At 33.2% G+C, this 22,653-nt stretch overlaps 1 protein-coding gene across 1 annotated transcript in view; it reads right to left on the reverse strand.

Annotated features, from left to right (window-relative positions):
• Positions 1–22,653, reverse strand: part of LOC150095391 (protein DENND6B) — a 480,236-nt gene that overhangs the window by 420,883 nt on the left and 36,700 nt on the right. The window contains exons 2-3 of the mRNA XM_090410571.1: positions 15,655–15,693; positions 7,547–7,699 (exon numbers count right to left, since the gene is read on the reverse strand). Coding sequence (XP_090266697.1) covers positions 7,547–7,699; positions 15,655–15,693 — 192 coding nt within the window. The remainder of the gene's footprint in view (positions 1–7,546; positions 7,700–15,654; positions 15,694–22,653) is intronic.

Consider the following 22,653-nt stretch of genomic DNA (forward strand, 5'->3'; position numbering starts at 1 on the left):
GCACTCAAATTACTTGTATGAATGGACATCTCTGGATGTGACACATGCACGTGTATTTATTTTTTTTCCATATCACCTATAATACATTTGTGGGCCAGGGACTTTTTTTTAATTTTCATTAATTTTATTATTATTATATCTTTTCTGCACTTTTATTTTTTTACCTAGCCTTCTCTACAGACCAAACATGGAACTTTTTCGAGCCACTTCAGGACTCCAAATAAACAAGGTGATGGTCTAATACCAGGTGATGAAATTCATCTTCCACCTAAAGACAATCACAAACATCCATGCTTGTGGCTGAATTTGAACCCACAGCTTGTTGGTTGGAGAGCAAATATGCTAACCACTCAGCAAACCAGGCCAGCATACTGTGAAAAAAACAGTCTCCTATGTCAACAAAGTATGTCCTCATCAATTACAACTATGAGCATTTTCTGGCAAATCTGCTTTTTAAAAGTTTAATGAAACTTGTCAGTTTCTGAAATTCATATGTTCTCTGTAGTGTTGTTATCCAAAAGCCAGTTCATCAACAATTGTATTTATTTTTCTCTGTACAGTGTCCTTTTTATATGAAGGTTTGTATACATGTCAGTTTTTAACCAGTATATATTTCAGAAATATGTACAACATCAACAAGTATTACAAAAATCACTTCCCTTTTCTTTTTTTTATTTCATTCTTGGTTGTTGGTAGAAATTTTATTGTGGGTACAATAAAATTTCTATTTTGTTTCATTTACATATATGTAGTATTAGGAGAAGAGGTTATTCACTATTATACTCCATTTATTTAAGTCTTCTAAAAGTGAAGTCTTTCTTCTGAATCCTTGTTTTTATATGAAATGGAGTTCCAAGTGATCAACAAAATATTAGCATAATCTAGGCATACTGGAGGTATCCATTTGAATGATTTTCTTTTTCAATGTACAGTACCAGATTCCTGACTGGCAGACAAGTAATGTACGTCCGTAGTTCATATAACTGGGGCTGGCAGAATACCAAGAATGGTCAATTCATGCTGAAGGAGAGAAAGAAAATAAGTATGTACAAATTGGTCACCAACATGCGAAATCACGTGCTTTATATATAAAAATTTCCAACTGTTATAAAGCAAAATACTTACCACTTTAAAAACTACAATGTTCATAAAAGAAAAGTTCATTTTCCGACTTGTAATAATAAACAACTCATCTCACAAGATGGACTGATTATTATTGGAATGGATTCTCCTTCTTCTAACATGCGCAGAAATGTCGAAGGGTCTCACACCTGTGGGCGTACAGTACTGGTGAGCATGTCTGTTAATTTCTTCTTTCATGAAATCTACAATGTTATGGGTAAGGAATATACAAAGTTAACTGTAGATGGATTTTTCACAACAAGGGATAAATGAAACTTATCATTCCTGTTGTACTTTTTCAACAGCAAATGCCACATGCATAGTGCATTCTATTCATTTGCAAAAACTGGATATCTGCAAAGTATCCACAACTGCATACTTTGTTCCTCTTCAAGTACAGAGATGCCATCAAAATATATAATACTATTAGGATTATTAGCATCCAATTATAGACCTCTTTAAAAATGCTTTCTTCATCACATGGAATTTTTTTAATTTTGGTCAATGGCTTTTCAATGTTATCAATGAAGGATCAGATTATGCTAAGCTCTAGATCAGGCATGTCAAACTCGTTTACCTCCAAGGGCCAAATTAAGAATTATAAATCAAGTCGCGGGCCACAACAGAAAAAGAAAATCTCTAAATAAAGAGGAAACGGATTTTTTAATATTAACATTAGAGTATACGAATACAAAATACAACCATGTTACAAAAACGCATATAAAATATAAAATTTACATATTTAAATAAAATTATACATATCATTTTTTTTGAAGAAACTTGACAAAGTTTATCATTAACGAAATCTTCAAAATTTGGTTGAATTTGTTGAGCTGTAATTATTTTCAATATTCAGGGCGGCACCAACCCGAGGATGCAAGGGGTGCACCGCACCCAGGCGGCAACATTGATAGGGCGGCATTTTATGTAGCTAATATCTAATTTGGATTATACAATGCAGTATTAGGGACAGCCGATAAAAATTTGCACCCGGGCGGCAAATACCCTTGGCGTGCCCCTGTCAATATTGATTGCACATGCGGTTCTGTTAATCTTGATCTTTCCGCAGTTTTGTTATTCTTTAAAGTTGAAAATAGTTGTTCACATAAATATGTGCTATCGAACATAGATAAAATATTCCTAATTGCACATAACACATTGGGGTATAGATCGACTGATAAATAAATTACAGAACTTTGGAATTCCAACATCCATATATTTTTGTTTCATTACGGAATCGCACCGAATTTCGATTAATTCCAAATGTAAATTGTCATTAACCCTTTTCAACATCAATCAATAGAGGAGAAGTAAATAGGTAAAACTGATTTTCATATTTCTTAAAATCTAAAAATCTTTTGAATTCATTTTCTAATAACTTCATTAATTTACATATTGTGAAAATTTCAATTTCGGTGATTTTTGTAATAACGATTGACAACATTCAAAATGGAATAAATTTACTATTTGTATTTGCCAAAGTAATAATTTCTGTTTGAAAATGTTAATATTGTCAAATAACACGATAACTAATTGATGTTTGCCTTGTAGCTTAAGATTAAGTTGACTTGTAATGTCAACTGAAAAAAAGCCAAATCCATTATCCATTGATCATTTTTTAACATTTCACATTCATAAGTTTTCGATTCTAAAAAAATGGTAATTTTGTCCTGCAATTCGAAGAATCGCTTTAAAACTTTGACTGGAAATCCATCTAATTTCTGTATATTAAGCTAGATCGCTATATTCACTTTCTATATTTTCTAGAAAGTTACTAAATTGGCAATGATTAAGCCCACATGCACGAATATAATTCACAATTTTACTGACATTTTTTAGGACATGTCCAATATTTAAAACTTTGGAGCATAGTGTTTGTTGGTGAATAATGCAATGAAAATGCTGAAAATTATTATTACCTTGTTCTTTTCATTTTTCTTTTAAATTTGTAAAAACTCCATTAACAACACTAGTCATGGCAGGAGCACCAGATAAGTGATATTGTTAATAATTGGTGGATTTTTATATTGAGGAGATTATTCATAGATATTATCATATTATTAATCCTACCATAGAGATGATCTCTGTTTCTAACAATTATTTTTTTTTTTTATTTACGAGTGTACCTTTATATATTATTATATGCACAAGGGTTCACTCCAATTGGTGCATCTTTCTTTCAGAATCCAAATAATCACTGACTCAAGACCAAAATACAAAATAAACACATTTAATATAACAAAAACAATATATATACACTTCAAACAAATATTACATAACTAACTACAAATTAATTGGATCCAAGGCCTTTTAAAAATAAACTTACACTTAAGACTAGACTAAACACCTTGTTTTCACAATGACAAAATGTTCATAGCCAGTTTCTTTCTCTGTCAAGGCCCTTTTCTGAAGATATATGACTTTATTCTTCATTTTTACAGGATCCTTTCTCATCACTTATGTAGCACATATTAATTCTTCCGAACTTAATTCTATCTCTTTTCTTCAGTAGAAATAATAGTCAGATCCAGCGTCCGTAATACAGATGAAACTTCCTAATCAAAGTTTTTTCGAATATTCCTTTAGAACGTAAATAGCAAATTCTTCTTTTATTCACTAAATGCTTATTGACAGTCTTAACTCTTCCAATAAAAAAAAAACTTACAATTCTACGATTCCCTTTTCGGAATCAACGATAAATCTTTCAGTTAGTGTTTCCTCCAATATTCTGTTTAAAACGCATATAACAATATTTTCTTTTATTTATCCACATACTTATTCCACATTAAAACTTCATAGTTCCATGATTCCTTTTTCGGAATATACTATTAATTTCCCTCCGACTGTCACATAAAAAAACTTAAGTTCCTCTGAACCTAAACGTCTGCCGGCCTGTGTTCTAAATTCCTTCTGAACGCTATCTTGTTTACAGGCGTTACTCAGATACCGAACACTTTTCTTGTCAGCTGTCAATCACACATCAAACTTCTCGGCGAGCATGCACACTCCTTGAAAATGACAAGCGAGAAACTAGGTGTATAATGGCTGACACGGTTGTTTCCGTTAGCGACAAGAGAATGTCATCATAAAACACAAAACTTAATATTTCAAATCATAATAAATTTGTTTAAAGTAACACAACTATTCAAATCCGGTAAGTACATTAAATTTTTAACTGCTTTACATATCACTTTTAACAAAACAATTTCCATAACGGGCACATCGCAAGTGCCGACAATGCGTGTTAAGAAAACAAAAATAATAAACATTTTAACATAAACAATTCGTAAATATATTCAGAATTTTAATTATGATTATTTTTACAATATCCCATACATCTGTACTTTCGTGAATTGCAAAGGAATAGGTCTGAAATGTTGGAATTATTGATTTTAGTTGATTCCTTAAGTTCCCAGCTATATCATCAACTCTGCTAGCAATGGTATTTCAAGATAAGCTTATATTTTTAAATTTCTTTAATTGATCAGGACACGGCACTTCAACTGCTTTAATAATACATTCACGAATAAATTCCCCTTCAGTGAATGGTTTCAACTTGCTTGCAATTAAATGTGATAACAAATAACTGGTTTTTATAGTAGCTGTATTATCTTCAATAGGTTTGGTAAATACACTTTATTTATTTTGAAGTGTCAACTTTAATTCTGACAATTTATCTTCACTAAGTTTCGCAACATATTTGTCACAGTTTTCTTTATGATTTGTATTGTAATGCCTTTTAATATTATATTCTTTGCAAACTGCAATAGAGTTTCTACATATCAAGCATAATTTTTTTTCCTTGAGTACAAAAATATTGTAACTTCCATTTTTCTTGAAAACTACAATGTTCTTCTTCAATTAGTCGTTTTTTACTCATACTGATTGAAGCTTTCGACATTATTTTTATAAATTCTTTATTAATTATAAAGAAAACGCTACACTTTCTTGCGACTTGAAAATTGCTAACGGCTAGCCTCCAATTGCTGTGGTCAGCAGATGTAGCCGCATATGTAGACTTGCTCATTAAAATTTGATATTTGTGCAGTGGTGTGACAAGATTTTTTGAAATGAAAAATAGAACATTATTTCCGTTAGAAATTGCAGAGTAGTTTGTCATATAAAATAATCTTAAGTGGAAATGTTAATTTTTTAAATATGTTTATTTAATTCGGTGTTGTCAAAAGTTAACCACATTGGTTACAAAGTTTGGCGGGCTGCATGTTACTTGTCAGCGGGCCTCATGCAGCCTGCATGTTTGACATGCCTGCTCTAGATGATGTCTGGAAGCAGACTTTTATAAAAGTTTAGTCTCCTCTTTGATAAGAAAAGAGGAGACTAAACATAGAAGACTATATACTTTTAGAAGATTAAAACTGAGTAATAGCAAATAATCCCCCCCCCTCTCCCTGTACTACACACATACAAACAAAACAAAGTAAAAATTTCATTATAGTAGTAAATACAATTTCACAATAACCTATTTCAAAATAAGGGAAAGAAATAAGTCATTCTAATAATTTTCAATGATTTTGCATCCTAACTTTTAACAAAAATAACTAACACTAGGTTTATAGGTCATAATAGTTATTTAATTAAACCTACTAGTTTCACCACATATGCTAGTGGCTTCGTCTGGGTTAAGAAGAACAAACAAATATATGATAAGTGGCAAATATGAATCACTAGATAACTAAAAACCGAATATGTAGGAACTGTTACACAAAAATAAAAGTAAAAACAGAAACACATAGAGCATGGAAGCTGGCATAGATCAGTTGTTGTGCAGGATAGTTTACAGAAAAATTAATGTCAGAGGTGTTGAAAGATCTAATAAGTAACTTCCAAATGTCACATAAAATCGTTCCTTGGTTTCTGTTCTTCCTAACCCAGGTGAAGCCACCAGCATATGTGGTGAAACTAGTAGGTTTAATTAAATAACTTACGACCTATAAACTCAGCGTTAGTTATTTTTGTTAAATTTGTTTTTTGTCACAAAAAAAAAGACAAAAAATCAATCAAAAATCATCCTAAGTTTTAATTATTTTTCCCCAAGAAAGAAAAAATGTAATCCTTTAATCCTGTTTTTGGAAATCACTTTGGATAAAAATAAAAACATGAAATGAGAAATTCTGAAGTTTTGTGCAAAATCTGCATTTCAAAACTTGATGTGTTAACCTTTCCTTTATACAGAAACACATGTAAAATGATATATTACAGGATTTTGAACTGTCTTTGGTTTCATTTCCCAAAGATAAGTATCTGATAATTTCATTGATATAATAATCACATGTATTGTGTTTGCTATAAATGGGAGGAGGGGCAATCAGAACAGAAACTACATCCACTAAGTTTAATTACCAGCATGTAAAATCATTTTAAATTCAATAAACTGAACACATCTGCAAAACTTTCTTTTCAAGAAGTATAGCATCCCTTATTTTCTTTCACAAATCAACTTTTATTAATTTTATATATGCCTCTGTGGCTCAGAAATATTAACCATGTCCTTGAGTTGCAAAGACCTGGGTTTGAATCTATCTTGTCTAGGATGTGAAAAACCTTTATAAGGGCTTTTTTTTTTTAAATTTAATGTGAGTTAGCCAGTCTCATACAGCGGTTGTGAGGGTTTTTTCATCCTGCAATAAAGGCAAACTGATCAAAGGAACACATGCACTTCACAGACATGGCAGACAACATAGTCTGCCATGTCTGTTATTAATAACAGACATGTCGACTATTAATATTAATAGAACACAATATTAATAAAATGCTTTTACTAATACAGCATTTAAACATTTCTTCTTAACTTTCATGATTCATCTTTCTTTGTGTGTTAGGCTCAGTAGTCTTTCTGGATCCAGTAACTTGACTTCTTAGGAACTTGATACTTAACCACCCAATCATAAGCAATTATCAAGTTTCTAAGAAGCCAAGTGAGTTGATTGGGAAAGACCACTGAGCCTAAAAAAAAGGGAAAGATGAATCATGAAAGTTAAAAAGAAATGTTTAAATGTTGAATTAGTAAAAGTATTTCAACTCTAAAAAAAAAAAAAAAAAAAACTGTTTTTTTTATTTTTTATTATTATTAACATTTTTGCTATGCAATTCTGTCCTGAAATAAAACAACTTATAAATTTATGAATTTATTGAGAGTTTTGAAAAGTGAAATTCATTAACCAAAAAAAGTTTTCATTAATACAAAAACTCTGCAGTCCAGTGCTGAGGAATATTAAGACAAAGATGCCACATGCAGTTGATGTATATGCATAAAGACAAGAAGGGCAATTCCCAATAAACCTGTTTATTGAACAAATAAATAAATAAATACATCTAATCTAAACTGAAAATATCCTAAAAAGGAGCAAAATCTGTATTTTCATTTATTTATTATCATTGCTTTTTTTTCCACCAATTCACATACTTGTAGAGGAGAAGGACAATATCTGTTGTATTCTTCATGAGCAGGCCATAAAGATCTTCTCACTGGACACTGACGAATTCGAAAATGGAACTGAGTATCTCCCATGCATCCTGAATTTGAATCAGGAAAAGCCAGATAACAAATGCTAGTTTTCTGTAACAATAAAATATGGTGAAAAAAATCAGTTTGGAATCATTATATTTATCTCTGTGAAATTGTGCTAATAGATGCATTTAAACATTCTCTAAAATAACAGCAGTTGTTTGAAATATGAATTGTGAAGCTCTACCAAGAGTAATGACATGCCCAATTTCAATATAGTTAAACAACAGGCTTAGGGGGTGGATGCTATTCATAACTAATTTTTAACAGTATTACATCGTCAGACAAAAACTAAATTATAAAAGGATGTTTATTAAATGGCTTATATTTCAAATTAAGGGGATATAAAATCCACATTGTTTTAAAACCGAATAAGAAACTCAAAGATTGGAATCAGAGAGTTTCATGCCGAATATAGTAAACTATAAAGTATCGGTGATCACTAGCGTGAACTAATGCAAGTGACCCTAGTACGTAGCACAATACCGGACAACTCGTTGCAAAGGTGGGGAAAGTTCAGATCGCTATTCTTAGGTATTTTCCATAATGTAAAAACACAGTTCCTAGGAAATGTACACCGTTATTACATTATGGAGGGAAGTCACTACCCAGACCGGTTTCAGCCTTTTTTGAGGCTTCATCAGTGAGTAGCTAGACCATAATACCAAAGTGTATAGCGAAAAGAACTTATATACTCTGCTATACGAGTTTCCAAAGAGGTGCAACCATTAAGTTACTTAAATATAGAGCTAATAAGCTTCATTTTGGCAATATAAACAATATTTTAAATTAAGGGGATATAAAATCCACATTGTTTTAAAACCGAATAAGAAACTCAAAGATTGGAATCAGAGAGTTTCATGCCGAATATAGTAAACTATAAAGTATCGGCGATCACTAGCGTGAGCTAAGGCTGAAACTAAAAAGGCTGAAACCGGTCAGGGTAGTGACCTCCCTCCATAATGTAATAACGGCATACATTTCCTAGGAACTGTGTTTTTACATTATGGAAAATACATAAGAATAGCGATCTGAATTTTCCCCACCTTTGCAACAAGTTGTCCTGTATTGTACTACGTACTAGGGTCACTTGCATTAGCTCACGCTAGTGATCGCCGATACTTTATAGTTTACTATATTCGGCATGAAACTCTCTGATTCCAATCTTTGAGTTTCTTATTCGGTTTTAAAACAATGTGGATTTTATATCCCCTTAATTTAAAATATTGTTTATATCGCCGAAATGAAGCTTATTAGCTCTTTATATTTAAGGCTTATATTTCACTAAATTTCAAACCAGCATCTTTGGAGAAAAACATGTTACAGTTTACATGTGATAATGAGTATGTGAAACAATTCAAATTGTAATAGACAAAAGATTTAAAGTCCTAATTTGACATCTCTAAATACTGAATAAACAAGTATTCCAGTTGAATAGGAGTTGATCTTAAAATTAATAGTCTTCCAAATTTTTGGCAGATTAATACTGCCATACCTGTTAAGGTTAAGAGAATACTTCATAGCCACTGCTGATTAATAGTCATTCATCTGTAAAGACTTCTATATAGCACAGTGATTTTCTTCTATCTAATCCTATGTGAAGGAGTGCCCAAAGCATGGTTTGTCAGTCCTGACTTGCCAAGACAGGTGTTAACAGATCTTTTGATCTGCCTGTAGCAAGCTAAATCAGTCACAAACACAGAAAACTTTGCACACTCCAGAATATGCTAGAAAATGGAGTTTGTTCAATGACAGCAGATCAAAGTTGCTAAGCTGAGATAAAGTTTCAATGTGGTGTGAGGATTATATTTTATTAATACTTTGACTATATTTTCAGATTACCTCAGATATATGGATTAGGAATAATGATGATTTCTTGTGTGTTTGGAGAGAGAGGTAAGTGAGGGATCATATCTGTTTGTGAGAGTTTTAGCCATTGGCCAAGATAGTCAGTTCTGTGGAAGGACTACATCAATAGAACAAATAGCTGTGTGTGTGTCATCTGGATGGTGAATGACTGTCAAGGGTCTAGGTAGTGAACCTCCCTTAAACGCTTAGCATTATTATTAAGAGAGACTTCCAGGGAGTCAGACTCATCAAGGGAGGCTACACACTACATGCACCAGCTATCATCCTTATTCTTGAATTCATTCACACTGCCTGCAACACACACACAACATCCCATTGCAATCCATTCCAATCATGCATCACCCTATGAGGGAAAAATCGAGCCCTCAACCCCTTCTTAGCAGCATTCATTCTCAGATTCCATGGATGTTCTTGTCCTTTCCCCACCCTCTATAAAATGAAAAATTCCATCAACTGAAATCCTGTATGAAACTTTCAGAAGTTTCAAGTCTCAATCATATCACTCTCCCTATTTCTTCAGTTTGCTAGTATCTGCAGTCTACAAATTCTCAGTCTGTTTTTATAATCAGTATTCCACAATCCTGATATCATTTTTAACACTCTCTCTCTCTCTCTCTCCACTGTATCAGAATCTCAATGGAAACCAGGAGACCAGACCCGCACACAATAGCCCAAGTAAGGTTTTATCAAGACCTTGTCAAGAGGCAAAATGACATCCTTATCTTTACATGTGAAAGTTCGTTCAGTATTGCAGTAATCTTTGAGTTGTATTTGAAATCTATGCTACATGGCCCCTGAAATTCAAATTGTTATCTACTAACACTCCAAGATTCCTTGCCTGATCAGTTTCTTCTAGTATAATATCACCAATATAATACAGTACAGGATATCTAATCATGCCATATCAGCAGCATTCCGGATTACCTTACCTATCTTTGCATCATCATCAACAAATAGCTGTATGTCATCTATCAAATCCTTCCCAATATCATTAATGTACAGACTGAATAACAGTGGACCAAGGACTGATTCTTGTGGTACACCACTAGTCACCTTAAATCTTCCAGACTCACATTTCTCATTATTTGATATCTGTCAGTCAGCCATCCTCTTATCCATGCTAATATTTTATTATCTAAACCCATATTCTCCAATTTATGCAATAGTCTTCCATGCTATTATCCATCAAAAGCTTTAGCAAAATTCAAAAGTATCCATTCCCCTTGTCTATTTGAATGGCAACATTATTATAGAATGTGAGCAAGTTGCTAAAACATGACCTTCCTTAGTAAACCCATGAAGTTCATTGCAAAGAAGAGATTCACCCCCTTTCTGAATGCAAGCCCTAACCAATTTTTCCAAAATCTTCACTACCACTCCTGAAATATTGATTGGCTGATAGTTGGGATAGGATACATCTGCAATGGGATTACAATACATTCTTTCCATTCCTGCAGAATCTTCCCTGTTCTGAGATTCTAGTTATATAGCCTGGTCAAAGGAACAGCCAGTTCAGGAGAACACTCTTTTAGCACCCATGCTGCATACAAAAATGATGAACGTTAATTCAATCTTGGTATCTTCCTGGGTATGGCTCCCACTGATGAGAACTCAATAAAGGTTAATACTGGATTGGGCTGTGCCCCTCTTAATGCTTAGCATTATGGGCATCAAAAGGGAAGTGTATTATGGAGGTTCAAAAGGAAGTGTGCTTTGCATTATGGGATAATAAGGCAACTGATATGAAGCTATCAGCTTCTATATATGAGTAGCTTATTTCAATACACACTTCTACAATTTAAATGATTTTTTTGTTGTTGTTGTTGGAAACAGGTGTTCCTAAACAAGCATATCAAAAAAGACAAAGAATAGACTACTGAATAGTGTTAGACAAATAAAATGTGCTAAAAAAATATTTAAAAAAACGGAGCTAGATAAAATGAATAATCAAGAAAATCACAATTTGCTCCTCTAAGAAAGAATCATATATAATTCCCCATGATAATCAAATCCTATATACAAAATGATGATGTTAATGCAGTCTTGGTATCTTCATGGGTCTGGTTCCCACTGATGAGACCTCAATAAAGATGAACACTGGCCTGAGCAGCGACCCTCACTTAATGCTTAGCATTATGGGAATCCAAAGGGAAGTATATTTGGAATTATGGATGGACCAAAAGAAGCATGCTTTGCATTACTGGATGCTAAGGCGACAGATGTGAAAGTTTATCAGCCTCTATATACAAGTAGCCTAGTTGAGAAGATACAGTGGTATCTCGCTAATCCGAACTAATAAAAACCGTGCTCGTTAGGATTAACAAATTTCCCCCCAAGAGGCAACAATAACTAACGCTTAAGACAAAAATAATCAGATTCTAATGGTACACCAATGATAGAAACTGATAGAAAAAAAGCTACTGTACTGTAATGTAAAACAAGAAATAATACAGTACACAAGTTTATTTTAGTAAACAATTTAATTTCTTGTACCTGTATTGTTGAGGATTCTGATTTAATAAAATTGCATAATTTTAAGTTTCACAAAATAACACACAAAAAAAGATTTTTATTGCTTTGTCACTGATTTTCTTTTGTTTCTTCGAAGCTAAACCTTTTCGAATGCTTCTTCTCGGACTGCATTAGCAACAAAATTTTGTGGAATGGCGTATCATTTGCTTAGAACATTCTATACACATATTAAAACTGTAAGCTGCCTTTTCATGGTTTACTTTTTTTTTTCATCGAGTTCCTTATCGTTATCATCGTCTTCTAATTTATTAGAAGATGATGACAGTGACTCTACATAATACATCATAAACATGTAGCGTCATATTTATAATTTCAGCATCTGATTTGATTTTACTTTCGGTTCTACCTGTAATCCATTCCGTAACATCTGTTTGTTAAATTTCATCATCTGAATTTATATTTTTAACCAAATTATGCACGTTTTGAATATCCTCTTTTGGTGTATATTTGTGATTCTTGCCGACAATACAGTACATACTGTACAGTATAAAAAAGCAAATGTGAACACACAATACATCAAAATAGGCCTCCAGTATAACCCTACAATCGACAGTACGAAACAAATACTGTACTGTAATAATAATAAAATAAATAATAATTATTAAATAAAAATAATAGTGCACAAAATAATAACACGTAATAAATAACACTCTTTTTTTTCTTTCAAACCGCAGTTCGGATTACTGGAGGGTTCGGACTAAAGAGGTTCAGATTAGCGAGATACCACTGTGCTTCACATGGAAGCTTTGTTCACTTACACTTGGATTAAACAAGAATATAATTTACTGGCAAGTATAATTTACCTTGTAACCAAGAGAAAAAAAAACTTTTGACAGCTGAAACATTTCCTCTACATCAATCCTATAAAACCCTGTTAGTAACTTAAATGTTTCAATCACATCCCTTTTCACCTATCAACCAAATTTTGCGCCAAAATAATACTTAGTTCATGTGTGAAAATCAAAGGGGAACAGTAAATGAGGATGGCTGTGTCCAGTTTGATTCCAAGATTTCAGAAGATATGCAGTGAACAACAGGCTCACCTGTTCCACCAATTACTATTTATTTATTCAATGTACTTATTTAATACTTTTTATATAAATTGTTTATGAATTTGAAATACATGGTTCATTTATTTTTTTTTTAACTTAACCAACCTAACCACACCAACTGCACACCGAACTGAAGAACATTTAGGAACCATTGCCTTAATCTATTCTCAAAGGGAGCATTCTACAGACAATTCACCATCTTGGTCACTTGCCTCTGGATCCCCCTCCACTACATTATCAGCATCGCCAAAAAACCCAGGTGACCAGACCTGAGCAGAAATCCAGCTGTGGATGCACCGAGGACTTACAGAGAGAAATGATGACTTCTTTATTACCTCAACTTGTCAGTGTGTATGTTTTCTTCAATAACAAAGTAATCCTATAAGCCTATCTTAGCAATATGTCCTCTGAACTTCAACTATTTACCACAACCTTCCCCAATCCCCAGCTTCCTGGAATAAAGTCCCCTAAATATTGTACACAGTTTGTCATCTTTTTTATACTAAAATGCATAACTTTACACTTTTCCACATTAAAGGGAACACCCATTTTTTCCCATTTTTGATTTTTTTACACATTTACCTAGTATGCAAAAAAGTTCAGGTATTTAATGAAATTTACATTTTTTACTATGTCAACTATGTTAAGATATTTGCTATATAAAATTTTTATTAAAAATTATCATAAACATTTTATATGCATTACAATAAATTTATGGTTAATAAACTGTGTTATATACTCAATTTGTTCTTCTTATTCTCAAAAAGATTATCATACCTTTTTTTCATTAACAATCGGTGCCATTTTGCTGGCAGCAAAATTTGATAATTAAAAAGGGTATGATAATCTTTTGGTCACAGAAACATAATTTGGATGATAGTTCCAGAGAGACCCTTGCAATGTGGTTACTCAGTTAATTAAGCAAATAACTGAATATTTCCTTTCAAATAATTTCCTATATTATTTATGTATAAATCAAGCCATATGTACAAACTTATGTATAAATTAAACACAAAGTCATCCCATGACTTATGCTTAGAAGTACCAGTTGCTTCACTTACATTTTTCTCTGCATTCTCTCAGAGAACATGTTAATTTACTCTCCAGGAACTTTTAATATGCTTTCTTTCCCTTAACTGCCTCTAACTTTCACAGTGGAGTTCTGATTCTTCTCTTCTTGCAGACAACCTCATCACATTCTTCTCTGGCTGAATCAATAAATGTTTTCTTTAGGGTCTTTCAATGCATCTCCACAGTTCGGTACTTATATTCAAACTCTGTAATTTTTTTTCTTAAATAATTTGTGTATCTGAAGCTACAATTCACTTCTGTAAGCTGTTCAACTTTCCTTCTTTTTTAAAAACTAGTGTATTCAACTATAATCTGCTCAAAACTAAATGGTGATCATTTCATATTCAAATTCTCTGAATACTCTTGTGTTCTGAACTAGCCTAAAAACATCACTCTCAATGATAACAGTCAATAACATTTTTTTTTTTTTTTGTATCTTCTCTCCACATGAATCTGTACACATCTTTATGCTGGAACATGGTGCGTTAGTAATGACTAGTCATGTCCTTAACAGAAATCCTGAAGGTACTTACCATTCATATTGCAATGATATAATTAATAGATAAAGATTACAAAACAAATAATGGTAAAAGTTAAATTAAAATTAAGGCACGAGTTATATACTATAGTCAAAGTGAGCAACAGCAACAAAATTCCACATTCGGATACATTTTCTCAGATATACCTGAATTACAATGATATCTCATGTATCCATCTTCTTTTCTGGACAGCATCACAAATTTTTAAAGAAGTTTTTGATGCAGCTCCTCTAAACGAGAGAACAGAGCATCTAGATACAGAGTTATACAGTTAGTAGCTGGATAAGTAAATAGTGGTAAAAAATAATGTGAAGATCTGTGTTCAAAGAATAATTGGTGTTGGAAGATCTAGAAGCCTGGGATGCTTGTTATATATATACTGTATATTGAAAGTAAGTATACAGTATATATAAATGATATATGTACAGGAGTAAGAGGCAGGTGATAAACAGAAGCCATGGAACACTCTTTCACTGATAGAGAAATATGAAGAGAGGAAGCTATCCACCATGACTTGCAATGAAATGACCAGAGAGGAAACGCTGGTTATCCAATTAAATAGGATGAAAAGTACACCAATGGACAGCAATTTGATGAGCAGGCCATGATGCCAGATCCAATCAAAGGCTCTGAAAAGTAATGTATAATACTATAATCCAAGCTTAAGTGGCACTCACTTGATATAAACAGACATTCTACTAATGAACATCTCAAATATACAGAATCAAAATGTTTAAAAAGCATAACAAAAGCAGATGCCAAATTACAATAAACATACCAAGACAGCAGAGATGGGAAAATTGACATTTCACAGTAGGGGCACAATCTTTAACTAAACAGACATTTCATATTCATATTCAATTTACATATTTTCAGTTTAATTTTAAAACCAAACTATCCTATCAACTATACTATTATTTCTAAAATTTTTCTTCAACCTTACCTCTTTTTCTGTCAATCTTATATGACCAGGATAAATCATCTAATAAAAAATAATTATATATAAATATGCATAACATTTAAAATGACCAATATGAGATATATATAAAAGATTTAAGTTTTTAGAAATGTTTAAATATAATTAATGTTAAATCAAAACATGATCTTTAATTTGGTGTGTCATGAAAGTTTTATTCTTTATGGAATTTGATGAATGAATTGTTTAGGACTTAATGAAAGATTAAGATGCAACTGCAGAGCCTATTCGTATTCTGGTGTATCTATTAATAAACCACAGCTGAATGATGAAAAGGCTATAACAAGATAATGGCAGTATTCATATAATTCAAAAACAAATGCTACACAAAATCATATAATTCAATATGATTTTATGTGGTAAGCACTTGAGCAATGGTAAGATTTGTGACAGAGTGAAAATGGTGAAACAATATGTCAGAAGTGTTTTGAAACTTCAGTACTTTTGAAAGAGGGAGTAAGAAGTGTGGGCTGGGTCAGAAACAAGACAGTAGTTGTGAATAACATTGATGAAGCAGAGAAAATGAGGCCAGGAAGCAGGAATGTACTTCCAGTGAATAAAGATTAGAATAATAATGGAAAAGAAAATATGAAATAAAGGTGGCAAAATACTAGTGGTTAGAGGAGGACAGCAAAGTAACAGCAACAAAAGAAATAGCAAGCTTCCAAAGCATATTCCAGACCAACTGAGCTAGTGAAAGTGGAGAAAAGAAAAGTTCAAGGGAAGAGTAAACAGCATAAAAAAGTGTAAGAGAAAGCCAAAAAAACTAAAACTAATGATGACTAAGTGATCAGAGGTGTAGTTGATGAGAATGTGACAAAAAAGTCAGAGAGAATGTCCTAGAGTAAAGATTCAAAATTTGAATTTCTCTTTGAATTTGCATTCAAAATTTCTCTTTGAATGCAAAGAGAAAAGCAAATCAAATATGTTTATAGTTTTGGCAGATATAAATTGGAGGAAAAGGAAAAAAGAGTGAGAAACTTGATGTATAAAGTAAGGAAAATTATCAGTATTAGGGTGGGAACAGGTGTGTATGCACAAGTACCTATGAAGTAAGGAAGTATAATAAAGGGAATAATCAATAATGCAATTCTCACAATCACAAAGATATTTGAATCAAGGAATTAAAATATGCAACACTACCTGTAGAACAAACAGGATTGCAATTCATGTGTACTAATAACAGATGTATTAGGAATAGAAGGAAAAGATTAGGGGATTCATGAATTTCACTTGGCCAAAATGTATAAGCATTAGTGAGATTTAGTTGACAGATGAAGGCAGTTACAGTAATAGAATGTAAATGATAATGTAATTTCAGGAAGGACAGACAGAGAGAGATCTTTCTTATGAGAAATCAGATCAGATTATATTCTATACACAGTCATAGTATAGAAATTCACAGAATTTCAGTAAAAGCTAACGTTAAGAACAGTTCTGGAGGATATTAAAGCCTGAATCATTTGAGTACGATATATTTTGTCAAAATAAATAAAGAAAGAAAGAAAGAAAGGGGAAAAAATGAAAAAGAATAAAGTGAGCTATCATCAACAAAACTATGGATAGGATTAGCAGTCAGTGAAAGGTCATTAATGTACAGGATGAAGAATGTAGGTAAAAGCACAGAACTAGCTAGAACTGACAGAGAAATGACACTAGAAAGAAAACTGATGATGCTACACAGGACTGAAGACAGATGAAATTCATCAAATGCCGTGGAAATATCAAGTGATAACATGAATTTCAACAAACTTTTCCAGTGCTTGTGTCAAAAAGTGAGGTAAGGTGAGCTAGGAGATCTCTGCTGTGGAAGGAAAATGGTGGAATCCATATTGGTGATCACTAATTAATTGGCAGGTCTCTTGGTCCAATGTTTTCAAGAAAACTGAGGTGAGAGTAATGATGCAATTATTTCAATGGTTGACTTATTTACCTTTTTTAGGCATGGGCTGGATAGAATAGCTTGAATAGACAAGATAGGATGTGTGTTAATTCTGGTATGCTAATATGGAACACCACTGGGTAGTAGTGGTGTGGAGAACATCTAAACCCAACTTACTGCTGTCCAGACTGAGGATTTTTCTGATGTCTTTCTTCTCTGGTGAGAGATTAGAGGAGGCATACAGTGGACTGTTTATGGTATTATCATCATCATCAAATTCCTGACATGTACCCTCAAGGGGTGTACAGGATATGATAGTACTACAAGAAAAATTTACATCATTACTAACTTCCTATCTACAATTTTCCTCCAAATCAGTCTGTCACTTGTCAAGACTCCAATATTATCATTATCAGATCTTATATTTCTATCATCTAAGGCACATTGTACCGTATCAATCCACCTATATCTTGGTCTTCCTCTGGGTCATTTTCCTGCCAACCTGGCAGAGAACATTTGTTTTGCTAATCTTTCCTCGCCCATTCTGTTTAAGTGACCATACCACCTGAGATTAGCTCTGCTAATGCATTCCTGGATGCCGACATTGTCAAGTTCATTCCTAATATCCTCGTTTTTAATATGATATTGCCATTAATGCCATCTGTTCACACCTCTAATCTTTCTCAGGACTCTCATATCTGCGGTCTCTAGTCCTTGGTCAAGTGTTTTACTTCTAACCCAGCTCTCAGATTCATAAGTTAAAACTGGTTTGAACACGGTCTTGTATACAGCTAATTTAGTGTTCCGACTAATTTCTTTCTTATTCCATATGAATTTATTCAATTGACTTCCTCCAATACCAGCTTTGTTCTATTGTCTATTTCCATATTTAATTTACAATCTTCACTAAAAATCATGCCTAAGTAGCTGAAATGTTTTACTTGTTCCACAGGTTCCCCATTCACAACACAGTTGACATTTTCAACAATTCTACCTATTTTCATTGTCTTTGTCTTTTTAATGCTCACCTTCATACCATATCTATTACAACAGTTATTCAATTTAGTCAGGGACTGTTGCAAACTTGTAGCAGACTTATTTAGAAGTATAACATCGTCCGAATAAAGCAAAGAGCTGACATTAAAATCTCCAATTTTGATATCATGTTTAATACCACTTTCCATCATAATGCGATCCATATAGATGAATGAATAACAGAGGGGATAATGTACATCCTTGTCTCACACCAGATTTAACATTAAACCATCTTCCTGTACTTCTTTCAATTGTAATTGCCGACTTACAACTTAAAAACAGACTAAATATTGCTTGATATAATGCCCCATTGACACCATATAACTGTAGCATATTGAATAGCTTCTATCTTGGCACATTGTCATATGCCTTTTCCAGATCGACAAAACTTAAATACAGAGCTTTGTTATATTCCCATGCTTTCTCAACTATTTGACATAAAGTGAACATCTGATCCTGACAGCCTCTATTTGGCCTAAATCCAGCTTGTTCTTCACCAAGCTTTTCTTCCACAATACTTCTCAACCGTTTCTCAAGTATGCTTGCATATATCTTAGCTGGAACACTCAGTAGGGAAATACCTCTGTAATTCTCAGATTCAGTTTTATTTCCCTTTTTATATATGGGTAGTATTAGAGCTCTACTCCAATCATCGGGAATTTGTCCCTCTGTCAAGGCTTTCTGAACTATGCAGTGCAGCCACTGTAAGACTTTTATACCATTATATTTCAGCAATTCTGGTCGAATATCATCTACTCCTGCTGCCTTTACACATTTTAAGCCTTTGGTGGTTTTTCTACTTCAAGCATGGATATGTATTCCTGTTGTGTGTTTTTTACCACTGTGCTATCACTGCTTGTTTCATTTAGCAATTTTTCGAAGTAATTATTCCATACTTCAAGGATATGTTTTTCTCCTGTTTTCATGTAACCTTTATCATCTCTTACTCCTTTTAAAGCACTCTTTCCTCCATTTCTAAGCTTCTTCAACAACCTCCAGAATATCTTACCAACTTCTTGATATTTATTTTCTATGTTCTTGCCAAAGTCCTCACATGACTTTTGTTTAGCTAGTTTTACACCGCGTTTAGCTTTCTTACATTTGTTTCTGTATTCTCTAAGAGCACAACCTGACTTATTTGCCAGGAACTTTTGATATGCTTTCTTCTTTTCCTTAACTGCCAGTTTAACTTCCTGTGTCCCCCATGGAGTTCTGATTTTTCTATCCTTGAAGACTACCTCACTACATGCCTCTCTGTCGGAATCAATCATGGTTTTCTTCAAGGCTTGCCATTGAATCTCCAAAGTTTGGTTCCTGTTCTCAAACTCTTTCATTTTTTCTTCAATAATCTTTGTGTATTTTAGTCTACAGTTCACATCTGAGAGTGCTCAACTTTTATTCGCTTTAAAACTTTCTTTCATGTTATTCTTTTCAATATGAAATTCAATTTTATCCTGCTCAAGAATAAATAGTTATCACTTCCAATTTCAAATCCTCTGTAGACTCTAGTGTCCTGCACCAGGGAGAAAACATCACTATCAACAATAACATAATCAATGAGACTTTTCTTATTCCTTGCCTCTTCTCTCCATATGAATTTGTGCACATTTTTATGTTGGAACATGGTGTTAGTTATTTACCATTATCATTGGCTTTGCTCTTTTCTCCAAATTTTCCCAAAATATTTTTGTATGTCTGACAATCATTTCCTACTCTGCTATTTAGATCCCCAACAAGGACCAACTTTTCCTTTTTCATTGTGTCAGTTGCGTTTTCTAAAGCATCAAAAAATTCCTCCACTTCTACCTTAATAGTACTTTCTGTGGGACCATAGGCACAAATAAGTCTCATTGTCTAATTGCCCACATCACTCTACTTGAGACTGCCTATCATTCAAGAAGATTAGTCTCGTATTTTGTGTTGAATGTTATGACTACTCCTTTTTCCTTGATTGTCATTTCCTGAATATAACATTTTGTATTTATTGTTCAGAAAGTTCTCACCAGTTTTTGTCTTTTTTTTTGTTTCAGTCACCCCTATTATGTCGATCTGGTACTTATCTAATTCCTCAGCTAGCTCCATTTCTTTGCCATTCAGGCTTCTTATGTTGATAGTACCGATCTTTAACTCTGGTGATGCTGAGTTGGGGTGTGCTTTCAGATTTGTTCCAGTAACTGACTTTTCGCTGTTCGCCCTGGTTCCCTGGTGAAAACAACGAGGCCTTGTTTAACAGCATGAAATTTTGTCATGTTGTACCATAATTTTCTATATTGGTTTATGGTACTATTATATTATAATATGTGCCATATTATAATATATGTCACATTTTATAGAATATTATAATAGGCGGTGATATTACTTCATTATTAGTATCCCATAATGCAAAGCACATCTCCTTGCAGACATGTATAATGCTATGCATTAAGGGGAGGGTCACTACCCAGACTGGTTTCGACCTTTATTGAGGTCTCATCAGTGGGAGCCAGACCCAGAGGTGGTGATACTAAAGGTGGAAGTAATGGAGAAGTCATATTTCCATATGCCAGTTGCCAAAAGGCGTCACACCTTATTATTAAAATTCTTTGGATTAGAGATAAGTTGATGGAAGTTTTTTCACTTGGCTATGCTACCAATTATATATTTGGTTTAATCCTTTATCCAAGTGTAAGCAAACAAAGTTTGCACCTGAGTATTTTCAGGACTGGGACAACTTGTGGCAAAGGTGGTATAAGTTCTCATCGCTTGCCTTGGTATCCCATAATGCAAAGCACATCTCCTTGCGGGCATGTATAATGCTATGCATTAAGGGGAGAGTCACTATCCAGACTGGTGAGTTATTAGAGGAGGCATACAGTGGACCGTTTATGGTATTATTATATTATAATATGTGACATATTATAATATAGGTCACATTTTAATAGATTATTATAATAGGCGGTGATATTACTTCCTTTTTATACCTTAGTATCCCATAATGCAAAGCACATCTCCTTGCAGACATTTTGAGGTCTCATCAGTGGGAGCCAGACCCAGAGGTGGTGATATTACTTCATTACTTTTTATTATTTCTCCTTTTTATTATCCTTTTATCCTTTATCATTATTATTATTATTATAAATATTATATATATTATTATAAGTATATTTTTATAAATTATTATATTATATACTTTATATTATTATATATTTTATTATCATCTTTATTATTATCCTTTATTATTTCTCCATTACTTCCACCTTAGTATCACAACCTCTGGGTCTGGCTCCCACTGATGAGACTTCATAAAGGTGGAAACTAGTCTGGGTAGTGACCCTCCCCTTAATGCATAGCATTATACATGTCCGCAAGGAGATGTGTTTTGCATTATGGGATACTAAGGCAAGTGATGAAAATTTATACCACCTTTGCCACTAGTTAACCCAGTCCTGAAACTACTTCAGGTGCAAACTTTGTTTGTTTACACTTGGATAAAGGATTAAACAAATATATAATTGGTAGAGCAGAAACAGTATAATCAGACCATAGAAAAAGTGAGTAGAAATCATAGTTGCCATTGTATATGGTACCACTGCAGTACCGAGAGAGAGAGAGAGAGAGAGAGAGGGGGGGGGGGACTAAGACTGTCTGATAGCTAATCCATAGGAAATGAAACAAGATTATGGTTTGAGTTACCAAGAGAAGACCTAATATTTATAGAATCTTTGTGGTTCAGGATGCTAGCAGAATGACAAGAGCTATTCAGCATTCTGGCTGTGCTAGTTGTTAGACAACTGGCACAGATTATTCCTAGCAGCAAATACTCCACGATTTCTTCTGGCCTAATCTGTGAGGTGGGAACAATGAAGCCAGTCTGAACAGTGAACAATAAATTCTCCAAGGATGATCTCACTGTATGGACTATAGAATTAGACTAATAAAATCTTCAGAAAAATATATATAATTCAATAATTCAACTAGACCAGAATAGTTATTGTAATTAGGAAAGCAATGAAGGCAGTGAGTGCAAATGAAAGCCATAAAATGTGGCAAAGAGATTTTTGCCAGAGAAG

This window comes from Typopeltis vanoorti, chromosome 20 (assembly GCF_054136105.1).
Source record: "Typopeltis vanoorti isolate ZY-2024b chromosome 20, IOZ_Tvanoo_1.0, whole genome shotgun sequence".
NCBI lineage: Eukaryota > Metazoa > Arthropoda > Arachnida > Uropygi > Thelyphonidae > Typopeltis > Typopeltis vanoorti.